A 24,398-nucleotide genomic window follows, 5' to 3' on the forward strand; every position below is an offset into this window, starting at 1 on the left:
CCTTAAGGAGGTGGTGTAGACGCATAACACAGTTCTAGAAAAACTTTGCGTGAGAAGTAACATGCTTAAAAGGAGACATTTCTTTGCTGAGACAGAGGTTGAAGGAGCTAAATGAGATAGACGAGTCCCATGTGCAACACCGGCAGATTTGAATTTTTAACACAGGAAGCCAGGCCAGGACACATTCACTTATTATGCAGTTCCTAAATCAAGATAGTAGTGCATGCTTTCAGCAGTCCAGCAGAACTAGTGCAGCAACAGTGCAAGAGTTTCAATCCGACTCAAGTGGATCCAGGAACAGTATCAAGTCTACTTTACTTTTTCATTAACCTCATAGATGCTATTAAACATTCCTCCCCAGTGCTGCGCTGTCCATTGGAACTAGTGCTGAATAGACGTCCAATGGTCGTGCGCAGCACTGGGGAGGTAGTGCTGCCGTCGGCCAATGCACCGAGGCAGCACTTAACGGGTTAAGTGTGCTCTGTCTTCTTCTCTGGCATTACAGTCAAGAAACTTACCGATCTATCGAGGGGCGATATTTAAAACATCCTTAACAATTGCATGGATTATTTCTCTTCTATTATTGGTTATTACTATATATGGTTATTACCATAAATTGGTTATCATTATTTCTTCTGTTTGCACTGTTAGTTTGCACAAACAGATGTTCTGCATTGGGATTTATCCTGCTTTTGTGAGTTCTTATTGATAACCATTAGTTTTTTTTAACATGCTTTTATTTGAAAATAACATACAATATGGGAAGGCAGTGCATATGATCATGGTGGAGGTATCCATAAATGACAACATACCATCACTTCCAACACATTCAGTGTAAAGAAGCATCCCATTCCACCCAGGTCATCACGTGAAAAAAAATAAAACAGGACAATATCCACCCCCACTTTAAAGACAGTAGTGTAGCATGAGATGGTGCCCAACATCATGATCAATTAGTATCGAGCCATCGAAACAGTAAACAGCTGAGAGATAATAAACAGAAAACCCCATACAAAGCTGAGCAGCAGCAACAGTCATCTACAACAGTACTCCTCCCACATAAGAGTCTCCTCCATGACCGTCAAGGGGGAAGGAAGAGGAATGCGAGAAGGCGGCAAGGAGAGCGGAGGGGAGGGGGAGAAGACTGAGAACAAGAAGGGGGAGGGGCAATCCCCATAACCCCCATCAAGTTGGCATCACTAGCCAGATGCCCACATACAAAGTTGCAAACTCCCCCACGCCGCATGTCATTACAACTCCTCATACTGCCATCTCCACAATAGGTGTCCCCGGCCCCAGACCAAGGGAGGTAGTGGGGAAACCATCCACTGGCAGCTCCACATTCGCCCATAGATCCAAATTCTGTTCAGCATTCTCATCAGTGCACACCCCCCATGGTTACCTCTCCTCTGCCACCACATTCATACAGGTCATTCACCCACCACTGAATAGTCAGTGAACTGGGCGACACCCAATGGATAGTGGCACATCGCTTAACAAGCACCAGGTCCAGAAGTGTGAACCTGTGTCTCATCTTGGCCTCCCTCTTAGGTGTCAGGAGCACACCCAGAAGGCAGTGAGCAACCGAGGCTGCCACTTGCATGTGTGTGAGAGCCCTCACCCCAACAGAGTTCGCAGGACCCCCGCCCCTTACAGTATCCTTGCAATTTACAACACTCCCATGTCATGTGGCAAAAGGACGCAGGCTCTGACCCACATCTAGGGCAGGTAGCAGACCGTGACCTGTTAATTCTATGTAACCTGTGTGGGGTTAAGTAAGTGTGGAATAAATAATAAAATTGGGTGAGCTTGAACTGCATGTTGATAGCCACATCCCGGACGTAAGCAGAGGCTCTCCTCCTGATGCTCTAAGAAAGTGTCTCAGGCAAGTCATCAGTCCATCTGTGACGCACTCCTGTCATATCAATCTGACGATCTCCCTTAAGCGACTTGTAGATACGAGAAAATTTTGCCTTGATCGAAACCAAGATCCAACACAAGTTGTAATGTCTGGGACTCCTCAGGCGCCCGCAGGAAAACCCGTCCAGATCTCCCGAACCATATCAGTGGAAGATATGACCCTGTTGCAGCTGGTACAGTTCCCATGCCTCCCTCATTGCAAGGAAAAGTACCATTCAGATACAGGTCACCAGCCATGTTACAGCTGCCCCCGAACCACTGCGACGGATTGTACAGATCTGAAAGCCAATAGCCATTGGAGGGGCAGCAATCGGGCTTAAGGGGCCTGACGCAACAACAGGGTGACCGCTTGCTCCCCGGCCACAGTCACTTGAGGCAGTGTGGGAGGTCTGCACCAGAACCCCACCTGAAGGGACTTTGCTTTATTCGGATCATCTGTGCACCACTATGCTGCATATTGTAGAAGACCTGCAAAATAATAGAGCTACAGATTTGGTAATCTCACGCCCCCCAGCTCGGTGTCTAATTTTAGGATGTCCAAGTCTACTCTGGTCCTTTTACCAGCCCACACAAGTGACACCAAGAGACTATTTAATTTTGCGAACGTGGAGTTTGAAACTCTATACAATGCGGTCTGCCAGGCAAACAGACAGTGGGGTGATAAGACCATTTTGCAAAGGGCTACTCTGCCCATCACTGAGAGGCAGGCATGATCCAGAAGCAAACTGACGCCTCGAGGCTCTCAAGGGCTCTCCCTATAGTGAGACGGTATCAGGCCTCCGAATTGTTTGTCACCTGTATCCCTAAATATTGGAAGTGGTTCCCTCCCATCTAAGCTCAGTCACAGGAAAACAGGGTGGAGCCCCTCTCACAAGCGCAGCTGTGGGGAACAGTACCATAATCCACAGGTCAGTTGCCACCCCAAATTTTTTAATGATCTGCAATAACACACCAACCGACAGCTCCAAGTGAGAGACAAAGAAGAGTGCATCATCTGCATAGAGCAAGCGAACATGGATATTGCCCCCCACATATTCACATTGCGGCTATGCAGAATCGCCAATGGTTTCAAAGTAAAGCAAAGAGTAGCGGTGACAAGGGACAACCCTGTCTTGTTTCCCTCTCAATATGTATGCACTCCAACACCACACTTCCAGTGCGAACCCGCACGACATAGAGCAATCACACCCAGGACAGAAAAGTCTGGCCGAGGCCCATTCTCAGAAGAACTTCCCAGAGGTACTTCCTATTAAGCGTATCAAATGCTTTCTCAATATCTAAAGCTACCAGTGCAGCCTCCAGGTTTCCATCAGCTCACAGTGCAACACATGGGACAATCTCCGTAAGCTCATCTGGGTGCCCCTGCCTGGCATGAAACTGCACTGATCACTGTGCATTAGGTGGGTCATCACCCCTTACAGCATGGTTGCAATGTTTTCGCAAGGATTTTAGTGTCACCTCCATTATAGACCAGGGCCTATAAGAGACAGGGTCCGCAGGGTCCTTGCTCAGCTGGACGAGTGTAACAATCTGGACCTTTTGCATGGATTGCAGCAGCATCCCGCTGGCTCTCGCCTCCCAAAGATTCTCCAACAAGTGGGGGACCAGTAGCCCAGAAAATGCTTGATAATATTCAGCAGGGAACCCATCCAGACCCGGTGCCTTGCAGCGAGCCATCTCCTGTACCGCCTCATGCAGCTCTTCTACCTGGAGCTCCCCCTGCAGTCCCTCTATCTGTTCTGCCAAAAGTTGGGGAAGCATAAAAACATCCAAAATAATCCGCCAGTCGGTCCCTCTCTACTTCCTTATATAGAGTTGCCAGGTGATCCTACAGGAGGAGATTGATACCTGTCTGTGACCTAACAATCATACCGTCATGGCACTTAAGCGAGAGGATTACCGGGAGTACCCATTTAAGTAACCATGCCAAATGGCACCCCACCTTGCAGCAGCGGATGACAGTCCCACTAAACCAGGCGGTGTTGCCTCTCCCAGGTCTCCCCCACTGCCCTATGGACAGTCAGTAGTGCCTCCCGTCTCTCCCCGAGGTCATGCATGCCGCACTAGAGGTCCACCAACTCCCTCCCCCCTCCGGTTACCTGCACCTTCAAACGGCACCTGGTGCCACTAATTGGGAACAGACACTCTCCATGGGTCACCACCATTGGTGGCTCCCACTCCACACCTTTGCACGACATTGTCGACCAGTTGGTTTAGAAATACCAGGCAGTCACCGTCCTAAGTTCCTCATGGAGCTAAGGGTCTAGAAGTGTCTCGGGGTGCAAATGCCACTGTGGTACTTGGGGTCTAGTCCCATCTACTCCCCACTTCATGAGCAAGGGTGTGTGCTCAGTGAGAACCCTACCCAGTATCTGGACATCCAGCAGCTCAGTGGCAATGTCCTCTGACACTAGAAATCTGTCAAGGCAACTATATGCTGCATGAGCTGGGGCATAGCATGTAAATTCCTTTACCTCTGTACAGTGCAGACACTCCATCACACCTCCCAGTGGGGTCACCATATTTGGTTTTGGGGGTGTCTATCCCAGCGCCATCCAGCACGCAATTCCAGTCTCCAGCCCACTACTACTCCATGTCAAGATAGAACACTCCATCATCTGTGTTGGGCGCATATACATTCAGCAGGCATACCTCTCCCATCCAACAGGCCGCATAGTAAAAGGAACCCCCCTTCAACCTCAGCTTTAATATTCCAAACCTGGAAGTCGACCTGAGGTGCGACCCTTATCAACACCTCTCTGGCATAGTTAGAATACGTAGCAGAGTTTAGTTGCCTCTGAACCTTCTGTACCTCATTATCCACTAGACATGTCTCCCGCAGTAAAGCAATATGCATGCCCTGCTGGGGCAAGATATGTTTGTATCCTATACCTCTTAACATCAGAGATGAGCCCATGGACATTCCACATCACTAGCTTAAATGTGGATGCCACAGCACTACATAGTATTTTATTGCCCCACCTGCCCCCACCTGCCCCCTCCCAGCACCGTCACAGCATTGTTATCCACCTCACCACCACAAACACAGCAAGTATAACAAAAACAAATCACTCAATCGCTCCCACTGGGTAAATACAAAGGAACAACGTGTCCCTTACCAGTCATCACAAGGCTTCTAAGCCACCCTTTCCAAAACCCTTTACTCCACCATAAACACCTAGAGCCTACAAAACTCCCCTCAACTTACAGACAATCCTCAGTCTCCATATTATCCCTGGGGTGGCTGCACCCAGACCACAACCACGGCAGCTGCTTCAAAACACAGCACAACCCCGAACTCACACTCACAGCATACCAGGCACAATCCCACACTGCCAGTCCAGACAGCCACAAGCCCTATGGGCCACCACACAAACAGCACCACCCTACCAAACACTATGCTATGGACAGTCAAACACTAAATTAAAAAGTCACGGGCCGGAAGGAGCTTGAAAAGCAATATCCTGGCAGACAATTTACCAGACTTGTTACATTATAGTTAGTGCAAGTCTATTTTGTTGCTTCACATATGTGCTATTATTTTGTGTCCCTGAAAATGTGAAGACAAATGTGTTTTAGTCAAGAATCGGTCCCATCAACATAGGTCAAATAATTCTGAAATAGTTGAGAAGAGCAGTCTTATGTTAACTTACTGTTTTTTCATTGCAAGAGAAGATTTCTTCTCTTCTTCCAGCCTGATGGCAACCATTTTTTTCAACTTCTCTTCAAACAGCTCAGCTCCCCTGAAAGATTTAGAATAGTATAATAGTATGAATTGAAATCATGAGTTAATGAAAACTTTCATGATACATTAACTTTTGTTTGCACCTTTGGGGTTGTAGATATTACAATGGGGCTGTACTCATCACTATTGCTAAGTAGCCATAAAATGTGTTGACGTACTCCAGAAGATGATATTGTATCTTTTGTTTGTAGTTAAAACACACAGAAGACTGGGAATGATCAGATGTGGTTGTAAACTTGAGAGAACCCATTTCATATGTTTACATGCCTCACTCCACCAACTGTTTTGTTCTCATCGCACTATGAGGAAACATCTTAAATGAGTGTTGTACAATCAAATTCATTCATACCTATGCCAAGTATACACAGGGCCTATAAATTCCTGGAATGCCCGTCACTCACTTGATTTTGTTTGCTAATAAGTTTGATGTAGGATGCTGAAAGCGGAGTCCTGAAAGCCAATGGGTACTGATCATTTGAATGTCTTAGGATGCATTCCTTATTTACATATTTATTTAAGCGTTTTTAAAGCCAAGTATGCCATTTCTTTCAGAGACTTCAAATCACATAGAAGGAACAAGTGAGAAGATGAAGAAAGACAGTCAGATGGTTTAGCATAAAAAAACGTGTTGAACAAGGTCTGTGACTATAGGTCATTCTAGATGTTCTTAACTGTCCATTTCATGTGGTGCTAGAGAAACCTTGATATGCCTCTCTAGGAACATTCCTGATTATGTCTAGTAAGCCGGTGTTAGGTGTATCTGCCAAGGCAAGAGAGGGTTGAAGTTCAGAGCTGGTCCAGCACTTTGTATGGAAGGCAGTAGGCGATTAGGACACATCAATTCTGCCTGTGCCTGTAGAGAGATAGGGTTTTATTGGTCTGCAAAACTTGTGAAAGTTTGCTTCGAGCCGAAGTGAATGGGAAGAAATTCCACATGGTAGAGACAAGGGCATGACCTGAGACCAAATCATTTGCTTATGGATGAACGGATAAATGGGACATGGAAGGAAATCAGTATGATGCAGTGTGCCAGGTGCCAATTAGTGCGTCAGAAAAGGCTTGTAGGAGTAGAATTGGTTTGACTGCGCACAAGGGTTAGTTCGATTGAATTAGGTATAGCGTGCCACGGAGGTATCACCTCGTCGTCCTTGAGGTGTTAAATATAAACAGTCACCACTGCATCCCTTAGAATTCAGGGGCGGCCCTCTGGGCGCAACTAAAGAAAAAGATCGCTACTGCGATACTTTAAGTAGGTTATCTTTGTAAACCAAGTCTTTGCGTTCCATAAAACAACACCATCCGGTATCAGTTGCAAATGGTATATTTATTCCATCTTCTTAAACTTCAAATCAATATGCTGTACATCACATTCAATTTGTATCCATGAATTCAACTCTTACAAGGTCCCAATGCATTTCGTGCCATCAGGCACTTCATCACGGGAATCTGTAAATTAATATATATGAGGAGGATCCACACTTAAACATCATATGTAACTAGAACAACTCATTTAAGCAATCATAAAAGTCTCTCTCTCAAGCATATTTCCAATAATACATGGCATCGACATATGGTGCGTTTTTAACCAGCCAACTTACTTACAACATTTATCATAAATACTTATATATATCTCCAAACAGATATGATGGGAACATAGGGCCTGATTCACAGAACTAACTTAAGACAAAATCCTAAACTTACTACTTTTGGTATTCACAGAAGTTAGGATTTTGTCTTAAGTTTGTCTTAAGACAGACTTAAGACAGACTTAAGTTAGGATTCTGTCTTAAGTCTGTCTTAAGACAAAATCCTAACTTCTGTGACTACCAAAAGTAGTAAGTTTAGGATTTTGTCTTAAGTTAGTTCTGTGAATCAGGCCCTCAAGCATTTAAGTGTATAACGTTTGGATAAAGAACGTAAATAGAACAATGAAATAGCAATATACCATAGCTAGGAACATGTGACTTGAATATAAATAAACTCCTCTATTTAAAGAGGCTCAATTTATTGGAATAAATGGCACAAAACTGCCTGGTCTACAGCTGCGATGCTTCGCTGTGCCGATTCCAGGTAGTAGGTCTGCATGAATTTGTGGGTGCTCTTCCACGTTGCAGTACGGAATTGCTTCTCCAGTGGAATGCCTGAAAACAGAACATTTGAAGTGGACACTACTCTTGTTGAATGAGCTTTAGGGCTTCCCGTTAAGGGTTTGCCCGCTTTGGAATGGCAAAACTGAATTGTCACTGAAATCTATCTTGCAATTGTTGGTTTTGTCACTGCTGTGCATTGATGACCTTGGCCATAAGCTACCAGTAACTGGTCAGTCTTTTGAATGAACTTAGTTCTGCAAAGGTAAAATTTGGGCCAAAGCTTTTAGTGCAAAGTATGAAGAGCCTGCTCAGCCAGTGTGGCTGGGTTGGGGAAAAAGGCCCAAAGGTATGACAGGCTCATTGAGGTAGAATTAAGAAGGGATGAACTTCTGGTTTGTTCTGAGAAGTACGAATTCATCTGTGAAACAAAGTTAGGGTTCTTGAATGGTAAAGGCTTTTATCTCACTAACCCTTCTGGTGGATGTGAGAGCGGGGAGAAGAGGAACTTCTAAGTGAGAAACTTTAATTCAGCCTTATGAATGGGTTTGAAAGGCTGTTTATTAGTTGTGCGAGGACCTCATTGCGATGCCATTCTGGGGGAGGATCTTGCACCGGTGGGAAAACTCAAAAGAATCCTTTCATGAATTGCTATATGAGTTTTGTATAACAGAGAGATAGATCCTGTTGCAAGTGTATGTACCTTGAATTTGGAGCAAGATGAACTCTTGACTGTTGAATAGACCAGGCCTGACTTGGCCACAAAATAAAGATAAGGTAAGATCTGTTCGGGGAAAAAGTGGAACAGGTGTATGTTGTTTTGTTGACATCATTGACAGAACCTTTTCCGCTTTTGTAAGGGGTGGGCGGAATTCGCATAATCGTGTTACGCAAATCTCCACGAAACGGTAAAAAAACTCCGCGAACACGTAGAAATTCAGCGAACAAGCGGAACTGCACGTTCGCAAAGCTTTTTTCCTGTTCGCAATTGCTGTTTGCGTGCTCGGGGGGGAAATATCTTGCGAACACGCATTTTTAGAATGCAAACAAGCAAATAATTTCGCAAAGCCACGGAACGCAGAATTTTGGGCAATTTCGCGATCTCCCAGAACGCAAAATTACCCAAATTCCGCAAATTCCGCGAACGGAACGGAATTTACCGCCCAGGCCTATTTTACAGACATGCAACTTGAGAGACACTGGTTCAATTTCAGGAGAGATAAAGTTGGTGGAAGGCAAATGGGCTTGGTCTCTGAGAGGAGGAGAAGCAACGAAAAACAGTGCTTCCTGGGCCACTCAATAAGAGAAGGCACCGTTCCATCTTCAACTTAGTGAGGACCTTGGGAATCAGTGGGAAGGATGGAAAAGCGTACGCATAAATCTTGGACCAACACATTAAAAGAGAATTTCCACATGACCCTGGGTGAGGGTATTGACTGGCGTAGAACTAGCATTTGGAATTGCTGTCCATCGCGAAGAGGTCCAGCACTGACTTCCCCCACAATGAGAATATTTTGCTTAACTGGTGCTGGTCCAATTCCCACTCGTGGCAGCTGCCCTTGGTCTGCTGGGAGTGTCCACTAGTGTGTTGCGGACTGCAGAACCATGCTTTGCTTTTAAGGATATGGCGTGGGTTGTGATCCAACCGCACAGCTCTTGCACTTTTTGAGATAGCTTTTGTTGATGTAATACAGGCTGGTCATATTGTCGGTACAGACCAGCACAGAGGATTTGCGATCATTGAGAGAAAAGCTTGCTTGTAGGGAGAGAAAAATGGCCTTGAGCGCCAGACTGTTGATGTGGAGAAACATTTGGCTTGTTGTCCACCATCCTTGGATTTGAAGGTCCTGTAAATGGCCTCTCCAGTCTCCATAGAAGCATCAATGGTGATGATGAAATCCGGTACTAAAGGCAGGAACGTGAGGCCTTGAGAGAGATGTGGCTTGTGAGACCACCATGCCTGAGTGGGTACCATACATAGGGTAATGGAACTCAAGTCCTCGAAGGACTCTTACGACTGTATCCATTGGAGTTGCAGCACCTCTTTTCACAGCCTCATCTTGAGGAACGCCTACGGTATCAAGTTTATAGCAGAAGAGATCATGCCTAGGAGAGACTTGAACAGTCTCACAGAAACATACTATTTTTTAGAGCCAACTGTGCTAGCCTCCCTTGTGTCCTGGGAGAGGAAGACTTTGTTTTGTATCGTGTCCAGGTCGGCTCTGAGAAATGCTATAATCTGCCTGGGAGAATGGTGGAGGACTTTTGCCAATTCACCGAGAGGCCCAGCTTGATAAGAAGCAAGAGACAAGCCTCTGTGACTCCCGTAGCTTTTCCTGGGGTTGAAGCTTGTAGCAGCCAGTCATCTAGGTGAGGGAATACCTAATGGCCTTGCTTCTTGAGTGCTGCTGCTATGGGGGCCATGCACTTTGTAAATATATGAGGGGAGGACTTGAAGGCCGAAGGGAAGGACATTGGATTGGTAATGGGTAGCAGCTACTGTGAAACTGAGATATTTGCAGTGTTTGGGATGGATGAGGATATGCAAGTAAGTGCCTTCCAGGTCTAGGGATGTCAGGAAATCTCTGCTGTTTAGACGATGAAGAATGTCGGAGAGACTGATCACCCGGAAAGATTGCTTGTGAAGGGATTTGCTGTGTTTACTTAGAAGTAGGATTGGTCTCCACTTTCCTGATTTCTTCCCAATAAAGAAAACACAGGAGTAGAATCCTTTCTCTTTTTGGGCACCTGGGGCTTCATCTATTGCTCATTTGGCAAGTATTATGAGAGCTTCATTCCATAGTAAGTGAAGATGAGGGGGGTGCACTCCCCTTGATTGATTGGTTGGCGGATTCTCCTTAGACTCCAGGGTATGGCCAAAGTTGACAAGGTCCAATACCCATCTTTCTGAAGTGATGGTTTGTTATTGATGAAGGTAATTGGATATCTTCGCACCTACGGGATGATAAATTTGTGTAGCTGGCCCGTGGAGAAGGTCACTGTTTGCGGCCTGTGTCGTGGCTCTGAAAAGGTGGTCTTCTGCAAGGCCCTTGTTTAGAGAAACCCATCATAGAGGATTGACAGTAGGATTGTTGTTGATACCCTTGTCTGTATTGGGGCAGGTAGTATTGATACTGGGAGCGCTGGAATCCACCCCTGTAAGAAGAGAAGCAGGGCCCACATTCTGCTCAAAAAGGCACCTTGAGATATTGGAAGGGGCCTAGGGATTTGGCAGTATCATTGTCATTTTTAATGGCAAGCAAGGCATTGTCAATGTGTTTGCCAAATGGTGTACCCTCGCCATATGCCATGTCCAAAATGTTTGACTGGACTTCGAGTCTGAAAGAGGTTACCCTGAGCCACCTATGGCGCCTTAACACCGCTCTGCTGGCTAGTTGATGGAAGCCTGGGAGGCGATGTCCTTTAAACAATCTATTATTTCAGATACAGTGCGCTTGCCCTCTTATATGAACTTCCTGGCTTCCAAAATAGGAGTAGATGGGTTCTTAGACCTCCTGTGTGCCACTTGAGATATCACTTAGTCAGGTTAGAGATGTCCTGTCAAGCATGAAGGGGAATCCTTAGGGGCTCTGAACTTTTTGTCGATGCGAGGGAGGACAAGCGCTACAGAGACAGGATTTTTCATTACCTTGACTACTTCTTGCCAAAGGTAGTCTACAATTGGTATAGAGCATACCAATTGTATTGCCTGCTCTTTAAAATCATACAGGAAGCAGTCAGACTGCTTCACCGACATAGGGAGATGAATGCTGGTTGCCACTGTCAATCAGATTGTAGAAGCTTCCTATATGTTCTGGAGGCGAATGGGAAGGGTGGTGCGAAGGTGGGGACAGTGCTGGTTTGACATAGTCATCCAATTTATCCAAAGGCAGCTGTGTGTCAGGAATCTCACCCTCTTCTCTTTTATCATCAGATGATGATGATGGATCATCCCTCAGTGGCAATGCCACATGGGAGGCAGGCATCATTTAGTGCTGGCTGGTGGAGGGAGAGGGGCTGGAGGAAGACGGGTGACGGGTGACGGGTGACGGGTTGTGGCTGTGCACCAGGCTGTTGATCAGGTGGTTGTGGAAAACACCTATAAAACGCCTTCCATAATAAGTAAGCATGGACTGGAGGTCCTGTTTCAACGAAGCAAGAAGATGGGCAATATACCGCTGAGGTAGAGGATCAGAATAATATCCTTGGGGCTCATAATGTCTTGAAGGTGGAGGGTAGTAATGTAGGTAGTAATGCCCTTCCCCCTTATAATCCTCATGTTCCTCCTGACATTTAACATTTAGTTCTGACAGACTGTGAGCTGGACCAAACAGACCACCCTCAATATCAGATTCCTCATTCTCCAATAGATGACTTGGAGGTAGAGGAAAGACTTTGCTGGGTGAGGTGACTTCAAGATGCAGAAAGGTTCTGGAAACCTTAGAAATGTTAATTGTCGTTGGCGGTGGTGTCGTCAGTGTCGTCATTGGAGGGATGGAAGTGTCCTTTGGTGCTGAGGTTGACGTTGTCGACTGAACTACCGTCGACGGAGCAATCGTCACCGGGATACATGTCGAAAGGCAGTCGCCGACAGGTGGGTCGAAGAGACCATCATTGACAGCAGTGTTGTCGATGGGCTCGTCATCAAAGGAGGCATGGGCAAGTATGTTGGTGACAGGTGAATCTTCGGCAAGAAGATGGGAGCGCTGATGGGCAGCTGTTGTTATTGTTTTAGCCGTCGACGGTCTTGGCAACGAGTTGATAGCACTGATGGTCGTCGACAATCTCGGTGTCAATGGAGAAGGTGTCGTCGAGAAGGATTTGGAGGAGGATTTCTGCCTCATTGAAGGCTCAGCAAATAAGACATGACAGCAATCTCTATCCTTGGCAGAAGGCATTAACGAGCCAGGTAAGGATTATTCTGCGGTGAAATGTTTATGTTTCTCCTTTTTCTTGGAGCTGTGAGACTGGTGAGAAGTCTTCACAGATTTTCTGGACTCCTCTGGCAATCCATCATGGGATCTAACCCTTTTGTGAGATCTAGAAGAGGTATCACTATCCTCCTCAGAAGATGACTTTTGGGCTTTCGTCTTCTGAAGCCACATTAGTAGCCTACCTTCTCTGGCCTTCAGAATTTTTAGGAGAGAGTGCGACAAATCTTGCACTCTTTTACCTCATGTTTGAGATGAAGGCAATAAATGCAGTACTTATGTGGGTTATCCACATGCGCTCTCTTTTTCCCACAGCTCTTACATGGATGGAAGAGGCCTTATCTGTCAGACATAGTAGAATATTAGTTGAAAATAGTTTTCAGATGAGAAAAACTGAGCAGAGCTCAAGGAGAATCTGAGGAAGTCAGCCTCTCTTGGGAAGGTTCTAGAGGGTGCTATGACCTGATTGGTCATAGTCAAAGTTTGGTCCTTTTAAAAAAGGACATAGATAGGCTATTAACTTCATGGCCTAGTGCCATTATAGCCTATGTTAGTTATACTCACTGCTTTATTATAGTACCGTGGGACTCCCACTTTGATGACGGGAAATGATTCAAGTATGTAAATCTATGAAAGAATCAATACTGGATAACTACCTCTCTCCCTGGTGCCGTACATGGTGCAGGGCATACCGTTTTGAGCGACGATCTTATGCAGGCAGCCAGGGGAGAAGGAGTTTTGGTGCATGTGTTATGTGGCCCTATGGCTGAGACAGAATATGTACCTGACTACAAGGAACTTGGCAGTAGATTGTTGTGCATCTTAGCTGGAAGCCTGGTGTAGATGATATTAACATAATCCAGATAGGACATGACTGTCATAAACATAAAGAAGGTTTTGTGAGACAGCTTATGTGAGGGGGACTTCTGTTAGAAGCAGAGCTGGCTGAACACACATTCTTGACATAGAAGGTGAAACCAGCATGACTTAGAAGATAAAGAAGAGAAGTGTATGCTACACTGGCCCTTAAATCCACATTCCTGTCTTTGATCCACTAAAGAAGAGCTAATTTTGATGCACCATATGCTTTGAGACAGAGTTCCACATGGTGTCGATCCCAGGATAAGTGTGCTGGAGTTGGGCATTGTTGATATGCCTATGATAGCTGATGTGACAAGTATTAATGATGCAGGTCACATGTGCTACATAACTGCTGGACATTCCTGCCTTTCCCTGCTTGATCATGATACCAGCACCTTGCTTTTTACAAACGGACTGCTAATCAGTAATGTTTTCTTGGGTTTAGGATCATAATCAAGAAGGGGGTAGGAATGTGGACACAGTGAACTAAAATCCAGCATTATCTCTGAACATCAAATTGGTGCCTGACATTGTTTCCTGTCTGTTATTGCAGGCTCATGACCATGTGCCCATTATGCAATTATCCCCTTATTGTTCTAAATTGCTATTTGTGGCTTTCACAATTGCAAAATGCGCTTGTAGTGGAAAGAGATCATAGGTGGGTCAAACATAGTTGCCTGGGCAAATGGCTGCTGTTTTCAACATCATGTGCATGCTCTTCTCTTTCAGCATTTTTCTCACACTAAATTTCCCTCTTTCAGATTTATAAGAAAATCATGATTGCAAGCATATGGTTTTTCATAAAATTCAGATAAAGCTTACACATTAAGCTGTTCATATATTCATAATGAATACAAATAGGTCCCAAAAGGTATGTAAAGGCTACAATGTGAGAAATTGCAATATTTCCAGGTGCAATCAGGGAAGGGACAAGGATGAAAATGTAACTCCACATCAGTTACTCAGCAGTTGAGACAGATTTAGAGAGAGTCGGCACTTGCCCACACCGCCTTTCTTTTAGGGGGGAGGGATCTGGGAGGGGGAATTGAGCGCTGATATAGGGGACTCACTGTTGTTTGGGAGGTGTGGTGCAAATGATACCTGTTGGCTTAGGACAATTGTTTTACCCCGCTAGGTTATGGTTTTTGTGAACTGGGGAAGGGATGTGAGATAGCGGGAGCAATGCCACCAAGACAAACAGTGCAGTTTCCTTTCATACTGGATCCAGGGATTGTTTTCAGTTCTTTGTTGGGGGGAAAGGGAGAAAAAGGAAAGCAGATGCAAAGTGTTGTGGAGGACCGGTCGTGGATATATGGGGTGTGTCAGGCACATATATACCGTTTTCTTGAATGATGCCACCCGCCCTTTGGGTTGTGGGCTAAATGGCCATGTAATATGAGCTCTTAAGCTAAGTTCACACAGGTGATAGTGATGTTGACCGAAATAAGTGTATATTATACTGATCTGCAACAAAAATATATTTTCCCAAAAAAAAATCAGTTACTCAGGTTTAGTTTGTTAACTTCAGTTGAGGTTGGACAACACAACACTAACACAATTTCATGTAATTAATTAACAATCTTATTCTATATGTTTTAAGCACCCATGACTCAAAGGTGAGGGTCAGTAAATAAATATATTCATATTCACTTGGGAGATGGCCCATATTACATAATTTTAAGCACATTTTTTATAACAGATTGACAGAGGAGAAGCGACAACAGGACTCTGGTAAACTAGGCACCATACAGAAACAGTACCCACTGAAGTAAGGCAACACCCCATTAACAAAGATCAACTGTACTTTAAAGAATATTTTTCTTGAAGTATTAGAAAACCTTTCAGATACCCGAGCAGTTTTTTTACTCACTGTACCTTGAAGCCAGAATTGTGGAGGCCTTTAAATCTGCAACAACGTAGAGGAAGTAGTAGCTCGTGAAAACCCTTCGCTGGAGCAGCAGGAAGGTGAAGGTGATAGCATCCCATACAATACCAGCCTCATTTTTAGGAAGTTCACATATCTCATCTGTTGCTGAAGCTTTGGAGGGCAAAGAAAAAATTCTTTCTTAAAAGTTATGTTACTGATGCATTTTAGAGACAGTAATGACGCACTATACAAGCTTATGTTTCTGACAATGGGGAGCAAGATGCTATCCTATCATTTATTTCATGTCACTGAACATACTGGAATCTTCAACCATCTTTTCAAAGAGAACAGATGATTTACAGCTCCCACAGTCATTTAGGGTGCACGTTTGAAAACAAGTGGTTTAGTAGCCTCAAATAGGAAATATAGTGAATAACAGTAGGGGTAAGGCTTGATAGAGTTCTAGTCATACTGGCATTCTGATTCCCTCCTACAATCTCTTTGAGTTGCATGGCCCACAACCCTTGAGTTAACATCATACATGATATGGTAATAAATGCAACAGGGAGGTACAATTAGGGTTCTGGACAGACTATCAACATCAATTTTAGATACCACACTCAATGTTTGAAATACCAAAGGATCAATCAGATAAAAAAAATAACATACGTTAGTACCAACTGTAAATGGGGCTTTTGTATACTCAGCAAAAGCATTTAAACAAAAATAGTCCATGAGTGCATTTTAAAACAATTCTTATCATGGTGTTTTGATGATATATTGAAGAAGCAAAGGTGGAACTTTAATGAAGCACAGGCAAAGCTACAATGTCTGGCTTTTATCGATTGTTGTGGTGAGTATTGTTAATTTTATTACAATTATTTACCTAAAATGTAAAATGAAGGAAATTCAAATGTGGACATGTGATAGCCACAAGCTTGTAATAAAAGATACAATTAAAAAAGAAATAATCATTGCATACAATTTTAATAGAACAGCGTGCGCGCTCTCTAGCATCCACTTCTATTTCTAATAAATATATACCACCTTTTCATTTCAATGGACTTCAAAGGAAAATACAATTGTTAGAGGCACAAAATAAATCAGTACCACTGGCTTTGAATTTTTTTAACCTGAAGGCATTGCTTAAGCACACAGGGATGAGTAAACCTAATTTAAAAAAAAAGAATGAACATTTTAAAAAAAGCATTGACAGTTAAATATTGGCCCACCAGCCAAGCCACAGAAATGCACTTCTTTTTAGGCAGATATGCCTATGTGATCAGGCAATATGCTGATATTCACGGTGCAAGAAGGTCAATGACTTTAGTGGGCTGACCCACTGTCCCATGCTGTGGTGGGTGGAAGAAAAATGTGAATTACAGCTCAACAGACCAATGGATGAAGAGTGAAGAGTTGTGATCCAAAGCTAGCTTGCTGTGTATATATATATATATATATATATATATATATATATATATATACATATATATATATATATATATATATATATATATCTGCAGCACCTCGCAAAAAACACAGTTTAAGCGCGGAATCACGGGCATGGACCAACTTGTTGTGCCAGCATTATTTTATTTTCCTTACACAAGTCAAGACGCGTTTCGGCCGTCCAAGCGACCTTGATCACGTCATATATGTATATATATATATGCTTTGACGGGCTGTTCCGAGCCCATGCTAGAGGCCGCCCTGAAGGGTCGGGGGCTCCGGAATCGGAAAACTGCTGCTTGGATATATATATATATATATATATATATATATATATATATATATATATATATATATATATATATATATATATATATATATATATAAACATTTTCATGTTTCTTTTTATTACATACCTAAATATATTTGTTATTTTCCGTTCCATCCAACAAAAAATGCAACCTTTTATTCTGCACCTTTACTGCTGTATCATTTCCTTGGACTGCATGCCCTGTACTCTTCTAAGGTAACTTCTATTTCAGACACTGATGGCATTTGTCGCCACAGGTGAGAAACATGCTTACAAAACAAGTTAAAAAGAAGAATTGTGGATTCAAGAGCAGTTAAAAAAATATTATGAAGGAATGCCATATCGTATTTTGATTAAAATAAAGTCTATGTCCCCTTTAACATAGCGCTCTTCATTAGAGTGGAGTTTCACATTCACATTTCCAAGTAAAGGTGAGGGCTGGTTCTTAATGTCCCAGACGCAGAAGAACAACTGTTATGCCACAAATTGGTAGGTATATTTACAAACATGACTGGATATGAGTCAAACGTGAGACTGTTTAATACTTACGCAAGTCATATCCTTTGATAGTGCAGAACATACTGAAGGTCTGAATTAGCCAGCAATTGTTGTGTAGCAATTTATCTAGGTACGCACAAGCTCCAATCTGGGGAAAACAATATATTAATTCAGCTATTGTGCTCACTTTGACAGAAGAAAGATCACCAGTACACTGATGTGTGTTGGAGTCATCAGTTACATCTGGACCACATAAAGAATGGATAACAATAATCAGCTATTTCTTCCCTAATGAAGCCTTGCGGCTCTCTGAATTGTAGCCTATGCATATGAGACTATACAATAGTATCACGATGTATCCTTGTAACCCTTGCAACTGGTGTATATTCGTGATGTATGGAATTTTACATCAGTTTTTAACCCTGCATCTATGAATTCTGACCATATATGATGGTGCTTCATCTAGGCAGTGAGCAAAAATGTCGGACTGCTGCAAATTTCATTAAGCTTCTTAAAATTCACAAGCTTCGTGAACTTCCTAAAGATAACATAAAAGGTGCACCTGCAAAAGGCAACTTTTAAAGAAGGAAATACTAAGCATTTTGTAGTGAACTATTTCTTCAGAATAAAAGATGTTAAAAGGAAAGTACTTCGGCCTCATGGTTTATGATGTCTCCTGAAGTCCCCAATGGTAAGATTGGACCATATTAGTTCCCCGTACACACACATGGGGCAATTATGATGTTGGTAGGAGTTGCCTCCGACCGACATCATTGTGGAATTGGGACCGACCGACCGACATCCGGACGGCAGTCTTGACCGCTGAATTACAATGCGACTGCACATGGTGCGGTTGCATACTCACATTTCGCTATGGGAGCTTGGGCTATGGCTGTAAAATGGCAGTTGCACAAGCTTCCATAGGGAAATGGGAGGTTTTGTTCATCCCTGCACCACGTGGCAGGCACCTCAGGGTTTCTCCGCACAGCGCAGGGCAGCTCGGCCCTCAACCGGAGGCTGCAAGGAGAAGGGGGACCTGCTAGGGGCCCCCAAACTCGCTTTCCGACAGGCTTTCAATGTCGAAAAGCGTGGCATTGAATGCCTGACAGAAATCGAGCATCGTAATCCCAACGGCGAAAACGCCGTCCATTGGCATTACGGGCCAGTCTCAGACTAGCCGACGGACTCATTGAGCCTGTCGGAATCCAGCCAGAATAACCGGCCGGTTTCAGATCCGACGATGTCAGTTGGAAAGCCTTCAACCTCCGGTCCCATGGTCTTTGCAGGAAAATATTTCATCTTGTTGGTTATGATTTCACCAGAAACACTTAGGGCTCGATTCCGATCCGGTAAAATGCGCTCCGAATCGTCGTACGGAGCAATTTTCCCCGTACGAATCGTACCCGTACACGTCCCCGTACGTACGACGAAGTACGATCCGTACCAGGAGCCAAAGACCGTACGAGTCGTACAGGACTCCGTACGACTAAAATATCCGTACGAGTCTCACTCGGAACCCGCTGTACGTGACATCGCTATGGTTCGCGGCTGGTTTTTACGACCCAGCAAGTACGATTCGTGTCGGGTACGCAACGTACAACCCTTTTTTTTACGGGAGCTGGAAACAGCCGTAAACGCATAGTTCACGCCGAAGCAAGTACAGAACAGCCCCCCCCGGGAACACCGCGTACCCCCCATGATCGCCGGGGTACGCGCCGTACCCCTGCGATCATGTGGGGTACGCGGCGTACACCCAGCGTACATGGGGTACGCACCATTCCCCATGTACGGTGGGTGTACGTTGCGCACCTCATGTACGCTGGGTGTACGCCGCGTACCCCACATGATCGCAGGGGTACGGCACGTACCCCGGCGATCATGGGGGGCACGCGGCGTACGGTGTGTATGTGATTGAGCGCTTTTCCGTACGAATCGCACTTACCTGACGCGGACCGTATGAATAGCGTCCTGATCACCCAGTCCGGATCGTACTCGCCGGGTCGTACGGTGTGTTTACGAGACGTACGGAAACGGCTACGAATACGAATCGTACGGGGGATTTTTTTACCGGATCGGAATCGAGCCCTTAATGTTAATATTGGACAATATTGCACAGTTACCTGTTATGTGTTACACACACACATAGACAGAGCCCTACCCCAGGCAAAGGGCATGGTATAGATATGTACTGGGTGCTCTTTTGTGTCTGGACAGTTATGCTTCTCAGACAAGCTCTAATAAAATTTAAACACAAGTATAAGGAGCTGGTTTTATTCATTCCAGATTGGTTTGGGTTGTATTTTACCAATCCAAAGTTGTGCCTGTAATGGTGAAAGGCTTTCTAACCCTATGCACTATCCATAACCGAGCCCAAAATACTTCTTACTACTACTATCCATTACTAAATCCTAAAGCTCTTTGTTACTCTCTACACGACCCATCCGAGCACTTAAAACCCCATACTATCCCATACACTACCCATCCATAAATCTTAAAAACCCATTAGTGCCCATCACTGAATACTTACAACTACTTACTGCTTTTATACACTATGCATCAATTAGCCCTAAGCATTCTGTACTACCCCTCTTCACTACGTATCCCTAGTCCCTAAACACACATTAATACCCCTGTAAACTATCCATCCCTGAGCCTTAAAAACCTCTTTCTACCCCATACACTGCAAATGCGAGCCCTAAAAATGCCGAACAATCCATATACGATACCCACGCCTGAAACCTATAAACTCCTTACTACCGCCTATGTACTACCAATCAGTGAATGCTAAAAAGTCCTTAACACTAACCCATCTCTGATCCGGTAAAAACCAAGCCATCCCTAAAAACTACAAATCCGTAGGTACCAAAATTCCCTTCCTAATCTTAAAACCCATACTCTAAATTAAAATTCTCTTTGATTTGTTACAAACCATATACCTATATTTTAAATTCAATATAAAGTTTATAACATCAACTCTCACTTATTGATATGAAATATTCCCTTTAACATAATTCACTAAATCACAACATAATTTTAATAAAAATATAATTTTAAACATAAACACATGTGTTAATTATATTTACTAAACTACTCAAATGTATTTTAATGTATATATTATTTTAACCCCTTGCGTGCGGGGCGTATTTTCTGCCTGTGCTGACTCCGCCTTGCGCGGGCGGAGTCATGACGGAACGGTTCCGTCATCAACACAGCTCAACCGATGCTGCTGATGGAACCGTTCTGTCATCAGCACGCAAGGGGTTAAAATTCTATACATAAAGGAGCACATGAACCAAGCAATTTTGCAATCACAAACAGTGCGATTCGCAATATGGCTGAGATACCCGCCACCCCCTCTCGACGCAATCCCCAAGGATGGGAAAACGGAAACGGTTCTGAACTTTTGGAAGGCGGGAGGGAGTGACCCTCCCGGCCGTATTTATTAAAATATGAAACAAAATTAAAAAACATTAAAATAACAGTTTCATATTATGTACAATTTCATTTCCACATTACGATGTTTGGCTAACCTTAACATATCTCTAATACAGAGGTTCTCCTAGCCGAACTAACATCCTGCAAAACATTTAACTTGAAATTGTACATCCTAACGTTAAGGGCCAACGGCAAGGTCGTAACCGGTGTCAGATCCCTAAACCAGAATTACCCCCCCCACTCGGGAGTGGCGACCGCACAGAGGCTGTACCTCAAATGCATCTACCAATTTCCCTTGACTTGACGGGGGCCCCAATGAACTCGACGCCATTTAAAGGTCGTCCGAGGACTCGTGTGAGGTGTCTAGAAGGTAGCGTAAACCCCCTCCCCACTCCACACAACTTACCACATCTGCCGTCGCAGGTGTCCTGGCCCCGGGAAATTCCCCAGGAGGGGCCCGTAGCCCCTCCTATCAAGGAAGGGGCCTTGACCGCCTTTCCTTTTCTTTCGGCGGCCCATCCTTAGAAGGAACCGCCTCCCCGTTGAGGGGCCAATGGCCACCTCCCCCGGGCGCTCCCATCCGTAATGGGTGACGCCCCCCCATAGGGATCTTCCAATTACTGCTCACCGATCATGACCTTACCGCCCGACCAAAATAAATACGACAATTTAACTAACTCACTAAATTAAAGACAACCATAACTACTTCACGTATGCTTACTGATCAACACTAGTGCAAAACTTTATTCGAAAACATACTCTAGATGATCATTCTTTTTATTACATACACAAATAACACGTCCATCATCGCGACCTGTAAGAAATAGAGTTACCACATCACAACTTTATTAACAAATCCACTTGCTGTCTTCAGGGGCTGGTGGGTGGGTCAAAATTGGCTCCTCGTTCCGTCTCGAGCTCACGTGCAGCGGGGAGGTGCAGCTTCAGAGCACAGGAACAAGAGGATGCCTCCTTGGCTTGCTGCTCCTTTTATCCGTCTTCGGGCGGGCGTAAACCCGCCTCCGCCTGCCCCCCGGGGGCGTGGTCGGCGGCGTCAGCGTCTAGGACAACCCACTCTAGGGCGGGAAAAGGCGCGCCCCGGCTACGCCGCTTCGGGCATACCAGCCGAGACTCGCCTCCCGCCCAAGATGGCCTCCCGGGGGGATCGGGGTACTCCACCATACGTTCGGGGGGACCGAGTGGTCGCCCCTTTCCATATGGCTGAGATACCCGCCACCCCCTCTCGACGCAATCCCCAAGGATGGGAAAACGGAAACGGTTCTGAACTTTTGGAAGGCGGGAGGGAGTGACCCTCCCGGCCGTATTTATTAAAATATGAAACAAAATTAAAAAACATTAAAATAACATTTTCATATTATGTACAATTTCATTTCCACATTACGATGTTTGGCTAACCTTAACATATCTCTAATACAGAGGTTCTCCTAGCCGAACTAACATCCTGCAAAACATTTAACTTGAAATTGTACATCCTAACGTTAAGGGCCAACGGCAAGGTCGTAACCGGTGTCAGATCCCTAAACCAGAATTACCCCCCCCACTCGGGAGGGGCGACCGCACAGAGGCTGTACCTCAAATGCATCTACCAATTTCCCTTGACTTGACGGGGGCCCCAATGAACTCGACGCCATTTAAAGGTCGTCCGAGGACTTGTGTGAGGTGTCTAGAAGGTAGCGTAAACCCCCTCCCCACTCCACACAACTTACCACATCTGCCATCGCAGGTGTCCTGGCCCCGGGAAATTCCCCAGGAGGGGCCCGTAGCCCCTCCTATCAAGGAAGGGGCCTTGACCGCCTTTCCTTTTCTTTCGGCGGCCCATCCTTAGAAGGAACCGCCTCCCCGTTGAGGGGCCAATGGCCACCTCCCCCGGGCGCTCCCATCCGTAATGGGTGACGCCCCCCCCATAGGGATCTTCCAATTACTGCTCACCGATCATGACCTTACCGCCACAGGCCGGATAGTTGACCGGCTATCCGGACCCCCCACACAACTCCTGCCTAAAGGTCATGTTTTAAACTTCTTAGCCAAGCTATGAGGTCTCCTATGAATAACTCATTCCCCACCCGGGACAAATGGACCCCATCTCCCAAATACATACTGTCCCCCTTGATACAACCATGCGGAATAGACTGCAGAGTACTTGAACGTAACAATCTACCCAACTTGTTATTTATTTTCTTTACTGAGTGATTCAGAGCAGAAACCGAAATCGCCCCCCGCCACACTTTTCGTGGAATCATATGGGACCATGCAATTGTACACCCTGGAACTCTTCTCGCCAACCAACTTACAGTGGAAAGCATTGCCTCGAGAAGCAGTCGTCTACCAGTGGTTACCAAATCATTACCCCCAAGATGGACTATGATTATAGACGGCGGTGACCTTGTCCGCCCTAACAAACCCTCCATAAAATTTTGAAACTGGTCAATACAGAGCCCGCCCCTTCCGTAGAAGGTCACCCTGTACCCGTATTCCCCAGCCACGTGAATCATGTCACCTGCTTTGAATACGTCCGCGGCACGCCTCACGTATGAGTGGCCCACGACCCACACCACTTTTTCCGCAGCCGGTGATGTTTGACCGCTGGTTCCCAGGTGTCGGGTCGACTGCACAGTCCGCCCCGCCTCGTGAGCTTGCGAAACTGTAAACCAAACAAAAACAAGAAGCGTGAGTACATGATAGCAGCTTCACAACATGTGCAACCGCACATACCTTTTGCAACAATTCGAGGACCAACGCCCCAAACGTTTCACTTTCTCTATACTCAGACCCCTGGCTGTAGCCTCAGTAGCAGCCCCTATCCGGAAGGAATGGGTCCCAAACTCGCCGGGGTTCAAACCTGCGGCCGAAAGCGCCATTGCAAGCACCCGCTGGAACTGAAATCTCGTCAGTGGGGTGGCATCAGCGTGCCTCAACAAGGTCCCCCCCATGATGACGCCCTCTGCACTAAATATTCCTCTAAGCAAACAACAGGGCACATGGGAGATCCGGGAATCCGATGTATTACTACGCAATCCCCTATCGCACCCTGATCAGCCTTGGACCTGACAAAGGAGACAGTCATTGCCTCCCCCTTTACCTGAATGTGCTCCCGGCACAGTCCCCCCACCGTATCCCGTTTGTTCCCCGCCACCAGTTCGCTTACCCGCATTGCCCCATGGAATGCTAACGCAAAGGCGGCCCGGAATAACACTGTTTCATACTGGGATGAACATGTCGCAGGGAGTACGGATAATAACAGGGCCAACCTATCCAGACCTATCGGGTGCCTCTC

General features: G+C 45.2%; 1 protein-coding gene across 1 annotated transcript in view; it reads right to left on the reverse strand.

Annotated features, from left to right (window-relative positions):
* Nucleotides 1-24,398, reverse strand: part of LOC147706209 (piezo-type mechanosensitive ion channel component 2-like) — a 612,835-nt gene that overhangs the window by 262,975 nt on the left and 325,462 nt on the right. The window contains exons 24-26 of the mRNA XM_086929599.1: nucleotides 17,720-17,816; nucleotides 15,420-15,582; nucleotides 5,574-5,663 (exon numbers count right to left, since the gene is read on the reverse strand). Of these exons, the coding sequence (XP_086785725.1) occupies nucleotides 5,574-5,663; nucleotides 15,420-15,582; nucleotides 17,720-17,816 (350 nt within the window). The remainder of the gene's footprint in view (nucleotides 1-5,573; nucleotides 5,664-15,419; nucleotides 15,583-17,719; nucleotides 17,817-24,398) is intronic.

This window comes from Lissotriton vulgaris, chromosome 7 (assembly GCF_964263255.1).
Source record: "Lissotriton vulgaris chromosome 7, aLisVul1.2, whole genome shotgun sequence".
NCBI lineage: Eukaryota > Metazoa > Chordata > Amphibia > Caudata > Salamandridae > Lissotriton > Lissotriton vulgaris.